This window comes from Sorex fumeus, unplaced genomic scaffold (assembly GCF_029834395.1).
Source record: "Sorex fumeus unplaced genomic scaffold, SorFum_2.1 ptg000086l, whole genome shotgun sequence".
NCBI classification, from domain to species: domain Eukaryota; kingdom Metazoa; phylum Chordata; class Mammalia; order Eulipotyphla; family Soricidae; genus Sorex; species Sorex fumeus.
In genome coordinates this window covers 26636175-26655000 of record NW_026606143.1, presented here as the reverse complement: position 1 = coordinate 26655000, position 18826 = coordinate 26636175, and the positions used below count along the sequence as shown (strand labels likewise).

Below are 18826 nucleotides of genomic sequence, written 5' to 3'. Positions count from 1 at the left end.
AGACCCCACTTGAGAGACAGCGTTCCATATAACTTTAGTAATGTCAGCATTCTAGGTATTTGCTTAACGAATAATAGTTCAGAGTCCTGTGATTTTTTTCTTTGAAGTAGAACTTGGCAGAATCATTTGTTTCAACAAGAGCAGGATGTAAAACCTTATTTTTTTTTTATGTGGTGTCTCTGAGGTGAACTGCCAAAGGGCGGCACAGAAGACACGATGAAGATATTTCTCACGTTTTGATAAATTCTCCTTGTTGTATCTGTGAGCCAGTATCTGGGAAAGGCTATAGATTATTACCATAGTCCTAAAACCGGATTCATAGTACAGCCGTATATGTTAACACTTTTTTAAAATTTTTTAAAGTAGTTCACAATATTTGATATTTAATATTAACATTTAATATTCAAACACCGATCCCACCACCATATTTCTGATATTTTCATCCTGAACCCAAACCCCTGCCCCAAAACAGAACCAAAATAATTAATTTTGTATTGTTTGTTATGTAAAACTGCTGAAAACGCTCCAAAAAAGTTTCCTTAGAGGAAAGAGTATGAAGATTATTGTATATTACTTAGGAGCCGTTAAGCCCTTCTATAAGAGATCATTAACATGTTGTTAAAATGTTGGGTCTTGTGTGCTTATATATGTACACATATGTGTGTGTGTATCTGTAAAAAAATTTTCCTCTAAGATTGGTTGCCTTCTACTTTAAACCCTATCAAATATAGTGTGGTATTCTTGGAGTGGGCTGGAGCACTTGCACGCAGCCGACCCAGGTTCGATTCCTCTGCCCCTCTCAAAGAGCCTGACAAGATACCCATGATGTATTCGATATGCTAAACACAGTAACAAGAAGTCTCACAATTTGTTGTGAGACGCTACTGGTGCCCACTCGAGCAAATCAATGAACAACGGGAGGACAGTGCTACAGTGCTACTCTTGGAGTATGGGTAGGGTGTGAGGTGTGAGTTATTCGCAGCTGCGCAGTCCAGGAATAGGTTCACTCATGGGTGAGGCTCGGCCCGAGTGTGTGAAGAGCAGACGTGAGCAGGGCAGCAGTTGAATTCTGGAGGATTTCGGCTGCTAGGGCTGGGTCTCATAGGGTAGGGAGGGCTCTCACCCACCCCCCTCTGGGGTGCCTCGAATGAAAACAGCCTGGTGCAGGCCAACAGCATGATTATGGCATGTGTCATGTTATGCTCCCTCCAGGACAGGAGGACATGAGACTTTGGATCATAGCCGATGATGAGATTATCTGGCGCCAGCCTGTTAACCTTTTTTGTTTGTTTGTTTGGGGGCCACACCCAGTAGTGCTCAGGGATCTATTCTTGGTTGTTCCCAGGAGTGACCCCTGGCAGTGCCCTAGGTGATGCCAGGGGTTAAACTGGGGTCAGCTGCATGCAAGGCAAGTGCACTCTTTCCCCTCCCTCTCCCCCCCCCCCCCCCAGTGTTAAACAGCTTAGAGGAATTGTTTGACTTCCTGTTAGCTGGGTCAGGTCACAGTCAGGAATCACAGTACCCCATTTCCCAATTAACAGTGCAAACTGTCGAGAGTGCATAGGAATTTGCAATTTGATAAAAATTGGGTTTTTGACAGCGGGGGTAATCTGCAGGTTTGCAAGTAGTAATCTGCCCTTGGAGTGGCAGGATTTATTCCAAATTATGAAAGGTGTATATGTTCTCTGAGGGGGACTCGCCTTCAGTATGATGCGTACCTTCATCCCCCACCTTCTGTTAAAGCAGAAGATAAAAGCTGCTTGATCTGGAAGTTGAAACTCGGGAAGGCGCTGGGTTGTGAGTGATCGCCGTCGCTCGGCCCCGCTCAATGGTAGTATTCATGTATTTTCTGTTATCTTGCAGTATTCTGACAAGTCCCTGTATACCCAGCTGTGCTTTTACCGGTACATTTTTGATGTGGAGTATGCGCTGGAGAAACTTACTACGGATCATGAGAAAGGTACGTTAAAATACTGTAATTACCTTTGAGTTTAAAGTGGAAATTTGCATCATAAAAGCCAGCCCTACTGTGTCAGGCTGTTTGCGCAGCATCGCAGCGTTGTCTCTGGAGCAGGGCCAGTGGGGGCCACGGACCTCCCCTGCGTGAGGGGTGGTGGCAAAGGAATCCCCAACTTTGGCCCCCGCAGCCTGTCTCCGATTGTTCTCGATTCAAGTGGGGCTTTGGGGGAGGCACAGTACAAAAGGACCCTGTAAATGCTATATTTCGGAAATGCTATTTTTCTATAGAGTTTGGTAATTGTAATAAAATAAGCATAGGCAATGTGATCATTGGGCCCACAAAAAACCAGACATTAGCACCAAAAAAATAGGCCTGGAGTGTGTCTCTGCTGTTCTCCAAAAGCGGAGGGGGGGGGTGCGTTTTGAAAGCGGCCGAGGTGGAGTTCTTTCATGGAGGCCAGCCCAAGAGAGTAGGGACCCCAGTGTCACGGGGAATCCTCGTGCCGGGACCAGAGTGGCTGGGGCAGCTTGGGCACATCATGGCAGGTGTTAGAAGATGGCATGCCAGCTGCTGGGTGTCAGCCCTGACACTTGTCAAAAATCAAGTGGCCAGCTTTTCTCTTACTTATAAGATCTGTAAAGGCGAGTGTACACTCTTCTCCCTGCGGACATTGTTGATGTTGCTTGTTGATGAGTAGCCTCAACCAGTAGTAGTTGAGGATACTGTTGCAGCTGCAGACGTTGCATTGGCGTTCCCCTACTGCCCTTGATTTACTCTTAATGCTTCCCAATTCTAGCCATCATCAACTCCAATCAACGTAGGCTTGACATGCTCAAAATTAACTTCTTGAACTTGGCTGTCCTTGGATGCGAAACCCTTTGTGGCCAGCGGAAGAGTTAGGTCTTACTTAATTTAGCACCTGATCCGTGGGCCAAGACCTGGTCGATAAGGGACAGCCGATTTTCAGGGCGTTAGTAAAATTTATGTAGAGACGAAATTCCTTTCTCAATGACTAGGTTTTCAGCTCCCATGCATGACTGATGTCTAGCCCGTGTTTAGTTGCAGTAGCATTAATAGCTAGCACTCTTAGACCCCAAAGGACCTTTTTTCAAAGGCATTCCGAATTAAGAGGATTAAGTACTGATTCTCGGAGCAGTACTTCATCCGCTTCTGCCGGGTTGGTTACATCTTTTGGTATCGGTACATTAGAACTTGTTCTGCCGTGGCCTTCTTTATGCATCTGTGGCTCTTAAAAGATTCCCTCGATATTCTTCAAATCCTCTACAGGCTTCTTCAAAGTTCTGTAGAACTGTAGCACTGTCCTCCTGTTGTTCATCAATTTGCTGAGCGGGCACCAGTAACATCTCACAACAAATTGTGAGACTTGTTGTTACTGTGTTTGGCATATTGAATACGACACAGATAGCCTGCCAGGCTTTGACGTGTAGGCGAAATACTCGCAGTAGCTTGCCGGGCTCTCCGAGAGGGGCAGAGGAATCAAACTCGGGTCGGTCATGTTGGCCGCGTGCAAGGCAAACGCCTTACCCACTCTGTGCTATCGCTTCAGAGTTCAAAGAAGCTGAATCAGTCGTTAATGATCAGCAGTTTATAGAAAGTCCAGTAACACTTGGAGACATGTAGAAGAGCTCTGAAAAGTCAAGGGACACATCCCCCCAGAACATGGGGTGCTGCCCCGGAAAATTAGCAGACTTAGTGCAACCACTTAGAAGGCTCCAGGAGAGAAATGTTGACAGTATGTGCAGTTACACCGTTGCCTTTACTCTCATTTTTACAGGTTTAAGAGTTGGGACATTTTTCTGGCTATTTGTGACCAATAAGTACACTGTCTGGGCGGTCAGGGCAAAAACAGCAGTTAGAGGCCTGGAGAGATAGTACAGCAGATGAGTAGCTTGCCTTGCAGGGGTTATTCCTGGGTACACTCAGGAATTGCTCCTGGTGGTGCTCCCAGGGACCGACCATATGGCATGCTGAAGCCTGAACCTAGGTCAGCTGCATGCAAAGGAAATGCCCTACCTGCTGTACTATGGCTCCGCCTCCCCCTTCTGTTTTATTTATAGCCTTTTTATAGCGGTTTCTCCAGGGCCAGGGAGATAACTCCAAGGTTTATATCTGGCCTACACACAGTCCCAGATACGAGCTGCAGCACTGCATGGTCTTCCTAGCACTGCCAGGCGTGGTTCTGGTAGCCTTTATCACCACTGGGAGACCCATAAAAACAAAAGCCAAAAAAAAAAAAAAAGAAGACGGGGGGGGGGGGGAGTCTCTGTTTTCCCTTTGAGCTTCCTTCCACCTATTTTATTATTCCAAACATACAGTTTTGGACGAGTGACTGGGCTAGAATTCACCTGCTCGGGGCATTTTTAGGTTACTCGCTAAAGCCAAAAGGTGTTAGGGTATTTGTTCGTGATGAACTAGAAATGGAAGATCTAGATTTTTGCATGTCCATATGGTCCAAGTGCAGAAGTTTCCTAAGAAATAACATTTGATGAGCTCATTTTCCCCCCACTTTATTTAAACACCGTGGTTTACAAAGTTGTCCATGATGATGTGTTACAGGCATTCAGTATTCCAACCCCAATCCCGCCATCACTGTCACCTTCCCTCCACTATTATTTCCATTTTCCCAAACACCCCTCAAGCCTGCCCCTGTAGCAGGCCCATAATAATTTATTTTATATTCCTTGTTACCACTAAATGGCTGACGGAATGATCAAAAACATACTTCCAATGAAGAAAATTTGTGAAAACTGTTGGAACTCACCATGGGGGCATCAAGTCCTTGTCTGAGGGTTTACTAAGCTGTTGTTGCAAGTGAAGCCTTCCGTGTTCATGATTTTGTGAGTCGAGGTTGGTTGTCTCCTGTGTTATGTCCCATCTGATCTGGTGTGTACCTACTGCAATATCAGCATTGTAGAGTTTGGAGATGTCGCTCCAGGAATTCCAGAATATTTAATTGTGCGGTCTGACCGGAGGCATGGGGTGGCTTTGGGGTGTGGGAGTGGCTGCCTGGGCTTTGTTTGGGTGGGACCTGCCTGTACACCCTCCCAGGATCGCCCCAGAGGTCAGGTGATGAGCTCTTTTATTTATTTATTTTTGCTTTTTGGGTCACACCTGGTGATGCACAGAGGTTAATCCTGGTGATGTGCTAAGGAGTTACTCCTGGCAGTGCTCACAGGACCATAGGGAATGCTAAGAATTGAACCCAGGTCAGCCACGTGCAAGGCAAACACCCTACCCACTGTGCTATCGCTCCAGCCCCTGATGAGCTCATTCTTAAAAGTCACCTAGGAGCATATAAAATTATAAATCCGTGGACCAATGAATGCTCGGCACCTCAACTCAGAAAGGGTGAGGTAGAGCTTAAGAAGCATGTTCCCAAGTTTGAAGACACTTGTCATGGACACTGAACATTTCAGTTGGGTGATTTTTAAATAAAAGAAAATTGAAAACAAATTCTCATCCATAAGGAATTATTGGAGAACAGGAGTATAGTTTTCATGTATTGCAGTTCCATATTGGTAGCAATAGTAGGGAAGTTTTATAAATGTAAATTAATGTAATCACGATCACGATCATCCTGTTGTTCATCAATTTCCTCGAGCAGGCACCAGTAATGTCTCCTTCCTAGCCCTGAGATTTTAAAAGAGCCATTTCAATGCTCTTTCAGGATTAGGAGAATGAGACCCATCATTGTTACTGGTATTTGGCATATTGAATATGACACAGGAAGTTTGCCAGACTCAGCCGTGTGGGCAGGATACTTTTGGTAGCCTGCCAGGTTCCCCAAAGGAAAATAAGATAATAAGATGTCGCGTGGCCACAAATGCGGCCGCACGCTTCCGGGAGCTGGGTTTTATGGTCTCTGCGTCTTGGCCGTTGATGGGACCCACCTGGCGCTGGTGGCAGCTGGTGGGTGTGACGCCTACCTACTGGACGATGGAGGGTCTAGGTGGAGAAGGCCCAGTCCCAATCCGAGTAGGCTTGGAGACCTCAGCCCTGGGACCCACATGCCTGGGTTCCTCTGCCAGTTCTTTCATGCATGAGGCTCGTCCGGACGTGTGGAGAGTGGTCCCAGCATGGCCGTGGCTGGCTCCGGAGATCCTCAGCTACTGGGGCTCTGCTCAGAGCAGGGTGGGGGGAGAGAAACTCAACCCTCCCCCCTCGAAGGGGCCCCAGTGAAGACAGACAGGTGCGGGGGCAGGAGACTCTGTCTACGGCCATACCACCCTGAATGCGCCCGATCTCGAATGTAATATATACATAAAATTTACTTCTTATTTGTTTGGGGGCCACTTCTGGACTACTCCTGGCTCTGCATTAAGGGATTGCTCCTGGCAGTGCTGGGGGGACCATATGGGGTGCCAGGAATGAAACTCAGATCAATCACATGCAAGGTAAGCACCCTACCCACTGTACTATCACTCTAGCCTCCAAGATTCACTTTTTAAGTTATACTTTGATCCATATTTTTTTAAAAAGAGTAAAGGCCCTCCCGTTGATCATCGATTTGCTCAAGCGGGCCCAGTAACGTCTCCATTGGAGACTTTGTTGTTACTGTGTCTGGCATATCGAATACTCGGTAGCTTGCCAGGCTCTCCGAGAGGGGCGGAGGAATCGAACTCGGGTCGGCCATGTTGGCTGCGTGCAAGGCAAACGCCCTACCCGCTGTGCTATCGCTCCAGCCACCCCCCCCCCCATATAATCAAGTTCTTAAGTTAGAGCGAAATGCTCTTTTCTGATTTGCTATTATATGAATTGCAGATCTCTGAGGTCCAGAGGGCAAATATTTGCATGCAATGTGGGCTAAGGCCAGATTATCAGTGGATGTTAACATCAAAATTTGTGTCGAAAAAGGCAGTTGTCACATAACTATGTGGTTGAGAATGGAATCCAAGTATCATCTGGTGACAGATGTCCTAGAACAGGCCACAGGGTTTCCTCATGGACTCTCCATATACCTGGGCCTCACATTTCCTTCACTTAAGACTGTTTTACCGTTTCCTTTATAAAGCCCATATTTTAAGAGTCGTATTTGGATAGTGGTTTTAATTTTTAAAACTTGGCGACTTGACTTTTTGGAGGGAAAAAAACATACAAATTATTTGAAAGAGGTTTGTATAAGTTTTATGTTGCAAAATAGCTCTTGTCAAAGCTCTTTCCATGCTTTTATATGAAGGTTTGCGGACCATTAGTCCATAATGTGAATTAACCCCATTTGGTATTTTTTCTCTTTCTTTTAAAATGGCAAAGAACTGTTATTCACTTTGGTGAAGTGTTTACTGCATATTCACTGTAACTACATCGCATTTTAAAATTTTTATTTCTGTGGGACTTTAGCATTATTATTGTAACTACGCTAGAATGTACACAGATGACATAATAGAGCCAAAGGAAGTTTTAGAGGCACAGAGTGGCAATGTGTGAAGTAAAAATCCATTTCCACAGTGGCAGTACATAATGCTCCCATTTGACTATTTTATCCCACGGGGCTCGGGCCTAAGTGGGGCTAAGTGAACTTTGGGGAGGAGACCGGAGTCAGTTCAAATCACTGCCCATTTGTTTAAATTTCAGCCTGCTTAAAAATTCAGGAGGGAAAAAAAGGTCTGTTTTCAGCTGAGTTTTTGTTGTTGTTGTTGTTTATTCAACATGGTAAAGACAATGAACATACATTCCTTATTGTGTGCTCCATCCTTCATATCAGAGCATTAAAGGTGGCCAGTGCTTCCGGCCCTGGAGTAGCTCAGAGCCCCACCTACCCGTTGGGCGGGGCATGTAGCTTAGTGGTAGAGTGCCTGTCTTCCATGGATGAGGCCTGTTGAGCAATCTCTTACATGACCGCTCATTCCGGGGGCGGGGGGGGAGGGGCAGGGGGATGCACTGAATCACACATGCTATTGTCTAGATGTTCCACAACTCACTTATCCATTCACCTACTGAAGTATATCTTGGTTATTTCCAAGTCTTGATAGTTATGAGTAAAACTGCTCTAAATGTTTTTGGGTAGGGTTTTGTGTGGATATAAATGTTCAACTTTGGGTGTTAAATTTCAAGGAGCACAGTTGTTGGCTCATAAAGTATGGAGTAGATTTTATAAGACAGTTTCCCCCAAAGTGGCCACACCGTTCTGCATTCCCAGTAACAACACGTGAGACCCTGCTACTGCACCCCCATGTGCAGTCTGTGGCCAGGCCATTGTTCAACATTCTAGACAGCTCATAGCTGCATAGTGCTATCTTGATTTAATTTTTGTTTTCTCGGTGACATAGAATGTGTAGCATCTTTTTATATATCTCATTGGGGGTGTGGGCGGGGGGTCAGTCCACACATGGTGGTGCACAGGACTTAACTTCTAACTCTGCTCAGAGGTACTCTTGGCTGTGCTCTGGGAACCATACGCAGTGCCAGGGATGAAACCAGGGTCAACTGCATGCAAGGCAAGTGCTGTTCATGCTGCTTTATCTTTACAGCCCCTGTAGATTTTCTTTGACGAGTATCTTTGACTCGTTTTTCAAAAGAATCAAGTTGTTTTCCTATTGTTGAGTTTTATGACTTATTTGTCTATTTTGAATTAATAGTCGTTTATCAGAGTTATCTTTTTCTGGTCTGTGACTTGTTTCAGTGTTTTGAGCTCTAATTGCCTTTTCACTATTGTGTTTGATCTTCCCTTGATAGATAAATAAAACCTTATCTCTTACCAGGTGCTTCCCTCTTTATGTCACATTTTCAGGAGGGCACAACCAGTGATGCTCAGGGCTTACTCCTGGATCTGCACTTCAGGGTTCACTGCTGGTGGGGCTTAGAGTACCACATATGGGGGTGCTAGAAATCAAACCTGGGTCAGCCATATGCATGCACTTGCCCTACCCGTTGTAGTGTCGGCTAGGCCTGTCATGCAAAGTACTAGCGGGGTTATTTCTTCTGAGCCCACTATTACACAAGGCATTTGTTTCTTCTTATGGTTTTTCCTTTTAATGTCTGTGTCCTAATCTCTTTTTTTTTAAGGACATCAGTCTTGTTGGATTAGGGCACACACTGTTGAGCTAATTTTAATTTAATTCTTTCGTTGTTGCTTTTTTTTTTTTGGTGTGTGTGTGGGGGGGCACACCTGGTGGAGCTTTGTGCTTACTCCTGCCGCTGTGCTATAGAGTGACCCCTATTGGAGCACAGGGTACCACCTTGGGTGCAGGGATCGACCCTGGGTTGGCCACCCATGCCAGGCCAGTCCCAATCTGAGTTTTGGAGGAACACACCCATAACAGATGATCTGCTTGGTGATATTATCCTGAACCCCTTTGAACAGGTCACAATTGGCTCTGCCAGAATCAAAACCATATTTAGGGCTCTGCTGAAGAAAGGAACTGGAGGTTCCATAAATCTCAGTAGATTCAGTAAGTCTCATTAAGAGCTATTGAAAAGGATGTATTGAAAAGATGGTGATTAGCCTCGATTTGAGCAGCTATTAAGAAGCTCAACTTACCAGAGTCACTTTTGGCTTCGACAGACTCCAGACTAGTCTTCAGGTCACTCTGTCTCTCGAGAAGGCATGTGGACTAAACAGTGTGTCAAGGTTATTCAGATCCTGGCACCATCTGGAGTCAGGTGAAGTCTGCCAGGTTGACTTCTCTTGCACTCCGTTCTCACCAGCTTGGTTTTTACCCCCTAAACTTCCCAGTTCCTTACTGTTGTCCCTTTCTTCATGCCTGGTGATAATTGCGCTCGGTGTTCCCTCTGTAAGGGGCCTCAGAAGTTTTTGTCACCCATTCACATAACTGACACATATCTTCACAACAGTCCTGTGAAGTCACAGTGGATTGTGCCGTCTTCTATTGATAAAGAAATTGAGATTAAGCACAGTGGAGCGATAGTACAGCAGAAGGGCAATTGTTTTGCCACATAACTGACCCAAGTTCAATCCGTGGCACCCCATGGGGTACCCAAGCCATGCCTGGAGTGATCCCTAAGTGGAGAGCCAGGAGTAAGCACTGAGCACCCCAGGTGTGGCCCCAAAACAAAGATTTTTTTTAATTGATGTCAGGGCTAGAGCAATAGCACAGCAGGAAGGGTATTTGCCTTGCATGCAACCGACCCGGGTTCGATTCTCAGCATTCCATAAGGTCCCCCGAGCACCGCCAGGAGTAATTTCTGAGTACATGAGCCAGAAGTAACCCTGTGCATCACCAGGTATGACCCAAAAAATGATGTCAGTGCAAGCTTTCTTCTTTTACATTCCCAAACCACTCTTTTCACCTGAATTGGTTTTATTTCACTTTGTCTCCCCATGAATTCACAAAGACAGAGGGTTCTATTTTGCTTCTTTGTGCTTTGCCCATCACAGCCAGTCTGCTGGATGAATTTTTAGTGGAAAATGGCCACACAACCAATATCAAAGGTTGTGGAGACATTCTTAGGCTTCCCTTGAAAAAGAAAGCCATTCTGAGTAAGATTGGGGAGCTGTGTCATCAAATTCTAGAAACTCCTGTCTTGCTTGGTTTGAAATGTGGTGTGCCACCAGTTAAAGTTGCCAGGGCGAGAAAGATCGTATTGGCATTATGGCACTTTTCTTCCATGTGTCCAGTCCTGGTTTGATCCCTGGCAATGCCTGTGATCCCCTGAGCACTGTCAGAAGTGATCTCTGAACACAGAGCCCTGAGTAACTCTGGATATCACCCCAAAACCCAGAATATATAAATGAAAAAGATAAAGGCATTAAAGTTCCTTGAGACTTGCAGATTCGTGTCATTTCTTCTCTTTTATTTAATTATGTCTCTACCCAGATTCACGCTTCGCGAGTGATAGTGTAGACGGAATCTGTCATTTTGCCTGGTGGCCAGCTGGAATTGACTGGAAAGGACTTCAAGTCACATGACTGGTGAGCTAGCTAGGCTGGCCACCACACCCACACTGCCACAGAGGCGCATTTCTAGCTTGCCGTCTACTGAAGAGTCAAATTCAGGAAGTGGCAATAATGATACTGTATGGGAAATAAGGATCCGTTCCTGAAAAATAAAGGAATCTTGTATTTTTTTAATCCAGAAAATAAGCGTTGTATGACGGAAGTTATATGCTTTACTTATAGTCATAATTAGTAGATGGGAATTTGGAGATTTCTGAGGATCTCAGATGGACCTCCCCCCTTTTTTAATCAATTTATTTACATTTATTTTTTAAATTCAATCACAGTGATGCACACGTTTACAAAGTTGTTCATGATTGGGTTTCAGTCATATAATGTCCCAATACCCGTCCTTCACTAGTGTGCTTTTCCCACCACCAACGGTCCCAGTTTCCCTCCCACCCTTAACCCTGTCCCACCACCTGCCACTATGGCAGGTACTTCTCTCTCTCTCTTTCTCTCTCTCTCTCTCTCTCTCTCTCTCTCTCTCTCCTCTCTCTGTCCTCTCTCTGTCCTCTCCCCCCTCCCTCTCTTCTCTCCATCTCTTCTCTCCATCTCTCCCTCTCTCTCCCTGTCTCCTCTCTGTCCTCTTACCTTCTCTCCTCTGTCCCTCTCTCTCCCTTCGTCCTCTTTTCCCTCTCCTTCCTCTCTCTCTCCCCCTCCTCTTTCTTTCTCTCTCCTTTCACGGCCCCCTTTTCAATGTCAAGGATTTCTGCTTCATTCCCTGAACTGTCAAAGCCAAAGAAGTTGTATCATTGCCAGAAGTAGTGACCTGAAAGCATATGGGTCTGGAGTCTTTGCCAAACCAGGTGACATCCCTTCTATACAGTTCTTTTCTTTCACAAGGCACCAAGGTGGCTGAATCCTGACCTGTCAAGTCCATCCTCAGCTCACATTTTAGGATTATTTTCCTGAAAACTGGTTCCTCGAACCAGTTTTAGAAAAAAGCCTTTCCTCTGTTTCTCATAACTAGTAACACAGTTCACACCTATCAAATACATACAGAATTTGAGAGCAAGTAGAAATTTTCTTCAGCTTCTTAATTTTTATCATTGAGAAAAAATAGTTTTCTAGAAAACCAGACTTTGAGATGACTCACGTGAAACTCCATTTTCCTTTTAACAACTCCTTTCATTTCAGCGAACTGTTAATCACAGCAGACCATGAGCCAGTTGAAAACATAGCTAACGACTTAACATATTAGAAAAGGAAGGATAGGCCTGAAAGCTGGTGCGGGGTTTAAACCACTTGCCTTTCATGTGGCCACCCTGGTTCAAATCTCTGGCATTGCATACGATTCCCCCCAGCATAAAGCCAGGAATTACCCCAGCACCTCTGGATGTGACCGGAAAGCTCTTCCCCACAGCAAATATATATAAAGATTTTTGGTACTAGAACAAAGGGCTTATCTAATACTCAGTGTTTGGAGGTTTTCATTATTATTGTTAGATATTATGTAGTTTTAATCTTTAATGACTTAGGGAAGTACAATATGTCAAAGGTCAAAACTAGGAAACCATTGTGGTTCTAATAGTTTATATGCAAGCTGGAAAAAAATTTGGACGAACACCGGAATTGTTTACAGTGGTTATCTCTGGAGGGATTGTAGATCATTTTCCTTTTTTTTTTCTTTTTTTTTAATGTTCTGAAGAGGTCTTCCTCATAACAAGGAAAATGATAGCATTTTTCTCGTGTAAAATTTGCATCCTACATTTTAATCGCCGGTATTTTACAATGAAATATTTTACTCAACTTGAAAGAAATAGTCAAATGATATGGTAATGGGAGAGAAAAAAAGAACATGCAGATCATCCGACCAGCAATTGTTCTCTCTTGCAACTCTTTCTGTAATCCCGACCTGTTCCTCTCTGGGTAATCAGTGCCTCCTGGGCCCTTAGATAGCACCTGGGGGCTTGTTAGGGACCTGGTCCCAGGCTCTCCAGTCCTGCTGCAGCATCTGCACTTTTTTGTTTGTTTTGGGGGCTACACCCGCCTGTGCTCAGGGCTTCTTACTCAGGGGTCACTTCTGGTAGGCTCAGAGGACCATACGAGATGCCAGGGATGAGAACCCAGGTCAGCCGTGTGCGGGGCCAGCACTCCACCCACTGTAGTATCTCTCCAGCCTCCAGCATCTGCGTTTTAACAAGCTTCCCAGGCATACTGGGCTTTGAGGACCCAGAACCTCAAACACTTTCTCGCCCCTCTTCATAATTCAAGCCTCCTTCCATTCTTTTCACCACTAATCAGGCCCGCCCTTTTGGCCAAACTTTAAAACAACCACTGTGGGGGCTGGAGCAATAGCAAGGCAGGTAGGGCGTTTGCCTTGCACATGGCTGACCGGTTTCGATTCCCAGCATCCCGTATGGTCCCCTGAGCATCGCCAGGAGTGATTCCTGAGTGCAGAGCCAGGAGTAACCCCTGTGCATCACAGGGTGTGACCCAAAAAGGAAAAAAAGGGGAGGGGGGGAGGACCACTGAGCAGACTCTCAGAATACCTGCCCGGATTTAAGATAGAATCATCAGGGCTAGAGCAATAGCACACCGGGTAGGGCATTTGTCTTGCACGTGGCCGACCCAGGTTCGACTCCCAGCATCCCATATAATCCCCTGATCACCGCCAGAAGTAATTCCTGAGTGCATGAGCCAGGAGTAACCCCGGTGCATTGCTAGGTGTGACCCAAAAAGAAAGAAAAAAAAAGAACCATTAACTGAGACTTCTAAACTAAATTCTAAAATCAAACTTACAAAGGGGGCAGAGAGTGAGCTCAGCGCACGAGAACACCTGCTTCACATGCAGGAGGCCACCCCTGAGCACTAAGCTCGGAGTAGCCCTGGCACCGCAGGTCCTTACAGAGTAAGACACACCCCCACACACCCCACCGGCACCCTGAAAAAAAGGTAACGACCTGACATGATGGGGTGGGGGAATTTGGGAGCAAGAAAGCCTGATTTCTCCCACTTGCTTTATAACAGGGAAGGAGTCAGTTTTCCTATGGTTTCAAGCTCCTCTTCCTTTCACACCCGCTTCAACCGAGACAGGGGTCACTCCACCCTCAGTCACCTCATTCTGTTCCTCACTACAATTCTGGTTTAGCTTATTTGTAACGATTTCAAGGCATGGCACTAGAATTTTTTGCTTTTTGCATCACACCCAGCGATGCACAGGGGTTACTCCTGGCTCATGCACTCAGGAATTACTCCTGGCAGTGCTTGGGGGACTATATGGGATGCTGGGAATCGAACCCGGGTCATTCACATGCAAGGCCTACCCGCTTTGATATTGCTCCAGCCCCCGAGATTCTATTTTTTTTATCTTTTGCTATCAATACATTTTGGACTTCATTTTCCTTTTCTGTTGCTGTTCTGTTTTCTTGTACCATTTGTACACTCAGCACAAGAATGAAGAAGTTGCTTTCCCTTTGGCAGCATGGAGCCCCCAAAGGCTGCATTGTTTTTCTCTCTGCACACTGCCAGGGTAACAGAAGAGAAGCTGGGGCCTTCAGGAAGTTGTCCCTTCGCTGCCTTCACATTAGTGGAGATGTCTTAGCATTTTCACTGCATTGCCCTCATCCTCCAGGAGGCTGACATAGTGATGAAAATCACCATGTATTTGGGCAACAAACTTCCTGGTGGTATTAAGGTGGCTTTTTTTTTTAAACCCGTGTCTATAAACATAAAAAAATACAGCTTTTCACTTTTACATACAGATGGCCACATACGCCTGCTGGGATCACAGTTGTAATAGTTTGGGGGGGGGGGTGGCTGCTTAAGATATGGTTACAACGGTTTAGGTGATATGTTATTACAATAGTGTTTAAGTTTATAGTATAGTACAGACCTACTGCATACCACCCACTGCTGCCAAAGTGCCATCCCCCTCTGCCACTGTCCTTGTGTCACCTCTGATCTGATCTCCATTCCCACTGGAAAGTCCTTTCCCATTCCATCTTTGAGAGAGCAGATGGCTCGTGCCTTTTCTGGTGACAAGTACCGCAACACTGGGGTTGATAGTCTTCATTTGCAAAACATGTTGTCATTTTTTGAATGTTGAGTGTAGGGAAAGTCTGGCAGGATTTGTGTGTGTATGTGTGTGTGTGTCTGTGTGTGTGTATACTTTGAAAAACATATACCTCTATCACCGATGAAGGAAAATATATTAAACAGTTTTCAAGTAGTTAGACTATAATGTGAGCTAATCACTTTATTTTGAAGAAAAGTATTTTTAAACAGTTGAGCCGGTGAATTTACTTTTAAAATGTATTGTGCTTACACAGTAGATGGTTTTATTTCCATGATGTTTTTTACTACATAATTATACATCTTAATTACGTAATTACTATCATAATTATTATGTAATTGCATGTACTTCCACTAATTACAAAATCAGGAAGTGTAATTATCTAGTAAAAACTTTATGAAATTCCATGCACTAAAAATTCCTCAGATGGCTATTCCAGTGGTCTACTGGAAGCCTTTCCATGGCTGTTCTTCTTAGTCCAGACTTGAGTCTCAAATTCGAACCCTTCGCCAAGATGGAAAGGACAAATCGACGGATCAGGACCCAACTGAGTCGTGTCATATAAGTAAGGGGACATGTCATGTGTCCCTTATGAGTTCAAGACAGGACCTATTTCAGTTTCTTTGAGATTATTGAATTACGGTAAGAACATCTTATGTTCGGAATTGATATTGCAAAAACTGTCAGTGGAAAGGTCAGTTTTGCTTTGTTGTGTTTTGTTTCCTCAAAAAAGACATGATCGATAGACTCGCCAATGAAGGCATTAAGTTGCAAAACAGGCCTTCTGTAATTTTATACATGGCTTTTTTCATTTAGCCATCACTGCTATTTAAGAGCAAAACAAGAACAAGAATAATAATAATAGTAACACTCTTTCTTTAGTTTCAGGGCCTCTTTCCAGTTTGTGTTTATATTTACTAGGGTAAGAGCAAACATATCAAAAGAGCATAATCTTTCTACCACTACTCGATGTCAAAAGCAGCTTTGGAGAAATAAACATACATGCACAAACATGTAACATCAGACCCTAAATAAAGACAGAAGGTTTAATTCAATAAAGCTGTGATGCCTTTACCGTTCAAACCGACATATAAATTGCACAGTGAAACAATAGTCCTGACAGCAAATTAGATATGACATCTAAATTACACTACAAAGAGAAATCCCAGAACCATTTTTGGTCGGTAGTAGTCGATTTTAGCCCAGGTTTAAAACCCAGCCTAGAGAGACTGCTTTATTGTCTAAGTAGGGTAATGTTGTAGAAGACTAATTGGAGGTTGGTTGAATTAATTGCAGATTAATTAGGAGGAAAGGGTTTATAATACTCATAGCAGAGAAGAGTGTAGATCCTTTAAGTATCTTGATAGAATGCACTATAAGTTTCAGGAATATTAAATGATTGATATTTGTGCAACAGCTGTAATAATCTGTTATTACCTCACCTAAATAAAGCACTTGAGGTTAGATATAGTTATACTAAAGTTTTTCTACCTCGGAATTGGTGCTTTTCACTAACAGGATATCAAATCATCTGCTTAAAAATATGTAATTTGTAAAAATGCAGCCTTAGGACCAGCCAGCGAGATAGTAAAATGGGGAAGGCAGTTGCTTTGCTCACGATCAACCTGGATTCGATCCCCAGCATCCCATATGGTCCCCCAAGCACTGCCAGGAGTGATTCCTGAATGCAGAGACAGGAGTAAGCCCCAAGCAATGCAGAGTGTGGCCCAAAAGCCAATATAAATAAATAAAAATGCAGCCTCAGGACCAGGGATGTGACTCAGTGATAGAGCTCAGGCCTCATTTATATAAGGCCCTGATCTTGATTCCATCACCATTTTGTATCAATTAAAATAAAACAGTAAATTGAAAGGCAGCCTTAAACATGAAAGGTCTGGCCTCTCAAAGGCAGATGGTAATCCCTTCTTAAAGCTTTCAAGAAAAGCACATTTTTTGTAGTTTTATCAGTTATTAGCTACTGACTTTGTGAGTTTTCATATAAGCTAAAAATCTGTCCTCTATGAAGTCATTGAGAGGTAGGACATCTCCAGGTTCCACCTGTTTTCAAGCAAATTTGAGGATTTTTAGCATCATCCTAATGGTTTGTGCTCTCAGACATACTTGGGTTTCTAAAAGATTTAGTCTGGGCGCTGGTGAGGGTTTTTTCCGTAGTTCTTTGGGGTTTTCTTTTTCTTTTTCTTCTGGTTTGGGAGCCACACCTGGCGGTACTCAGGGATCACCTGGTTCTCGAGGGGCCATTGCAGGCTCAGCCATGTGCAATAACCTCTCCTCTGTGCTCTGCCTGCCTGCGCCCAGAATTCTCTCATTTCTTCTTTAACTATGTGATGATAACATTTCTTCTTAGAAGTGATTATGTTCTCATGCATCGCTTTCATCTTTGGGGGTGGGGGGGTACTCCCAAGTGGTGCTGTGGGACCCACCAGATTGTCCACTCGGCTCAAGGATCCCCAAGTACTTTGGGGAATGACCCTCCTCCCTCAACACTGACTGTGGGAGAAACTCCTGAGAGCACTACCTGGTGTGGCCCCAAAAGCAGCTGAGCAAATGACTGAGCTCTTACTGTGTCTTTACATCACTTCTTAGTGGGCACGTTTCATTATCCCTTACAGTTCTTGAATTTCTGTGATTGTCTTAGAGAACCCATCGTAAAGTCTAACTCTGACCTGTGTGTATCCAGGTACCCTGTAGTCCCAGGCTACAGGATTCTGGGGAGGGTCACAGCCTCTGGGTTGGACCTTGAAGCATAAATACGGCTGTGGAGTTTGAGACTAAGTTATGTCTTTTAAGTGCTCAGCTGCTTATCTAGCTTTTATAAATCAAAGCTCCTCATTTAACAGTGGTTTGCTGATTTTAAAAATATATCCAAGTGGAAGTTGAATCAAAATGCTGTTATGCATAAAGTAACAAAATAGGAGAATAACACCCAAGAATAGCTGAGATAAGTACCAAGAGGTTTACTCTATGGCTTGGAGTCCAGCCGCACATGCTAGGGGAGATGGCAGCTCAGATAGAGAAGGGAGCACCAAATAAAGGGGGTTGGGAGAATTCTCCCAGGATGGGAGATGCATGCTGAAAGTAGGCTATAGACCGAACATGATTGCCACTCAATGCCTCTTTTGCAAACCACAGCACCCAAAAGGAGAGAAAGAACAAAAGGGAATGCCCAGCCACAGAGGTGGAGTGGGATGGGGGAAATGGGGGGTAGAAGGGCTACTGGGATCATTGGTGGTGGAGAATGGAAACTGGTAGAGGGATGGGTACTCGATCATTGTATAACTGAAACCCAAGCACAAAAATTTGTAAGTCTACAACTGTACCTCATGGTGTTTCACTAATAAAATTTTTTCAAATGCTGGTATGGAGACACTGGTCTCTGCAACGTCTTTTCTAGCCGAGACTGGAAGGTAGAAGACTTCTTTCTCCCCTGCACCCCGCCAGAGCTGGTGGTGGTGCTTTGAAAGAAGTTGACTCCATCCTGCAGGCTCCATCTGCCAGAAGTGTATCAAAATGTTTTCCTATCTTAAATAATTTAACTCAGAATATAATAATGTAAGTATTTTGACATGAAAATGTTACATACTGTGATATATCCACTTATCTTAAAACAGACGGGTTTTTAACTTTAAAAGAAAGAATTACGAGAAGACAAAACAAAACAGAAAGAGGAATTAAGAGAGATGGATGGCAGACCCAACTCATTTTATTTAGAAGGTGAAACAAAAAAAAGAAGAAGCCCTTAGCGTTCTGACCACAGAATGGGAACATTTCACTTGAACCGTGATTGATTTTGTAAATGATCGATCACAGTTGATGAGTGTTGACACACTGTGCAGAGCCTGTTCATGAAAATGTTTGCTGTGGAAAGAATTCCCGTGTTCTGTTGGAATACTGTGTTTTCTGGATCTTGCCACCA

General features: G+C 44.3%; 1 protein-coding gene across 1 annotated transcript in view; it reads left to right on the top strand.

Moving 5' to 3' along the window:
- Positions 1-18826, top strand: part of POLA1 (DNA polymerase alpha 1, catalytic subunit) — a 341043-nt gene that overhangs the window by 269805 nt on the left and 52412 nt on the right. The window contains exon 36 of the mRNA XM_056131121.1: positions 1864-1960. Coding sequence (XP_055987096.1) covers positions 1864-1960 — 97 coding nt within the window. The remainder of the gene's footprint in view (positions 1-1863; positions 1961-18826) is intronic.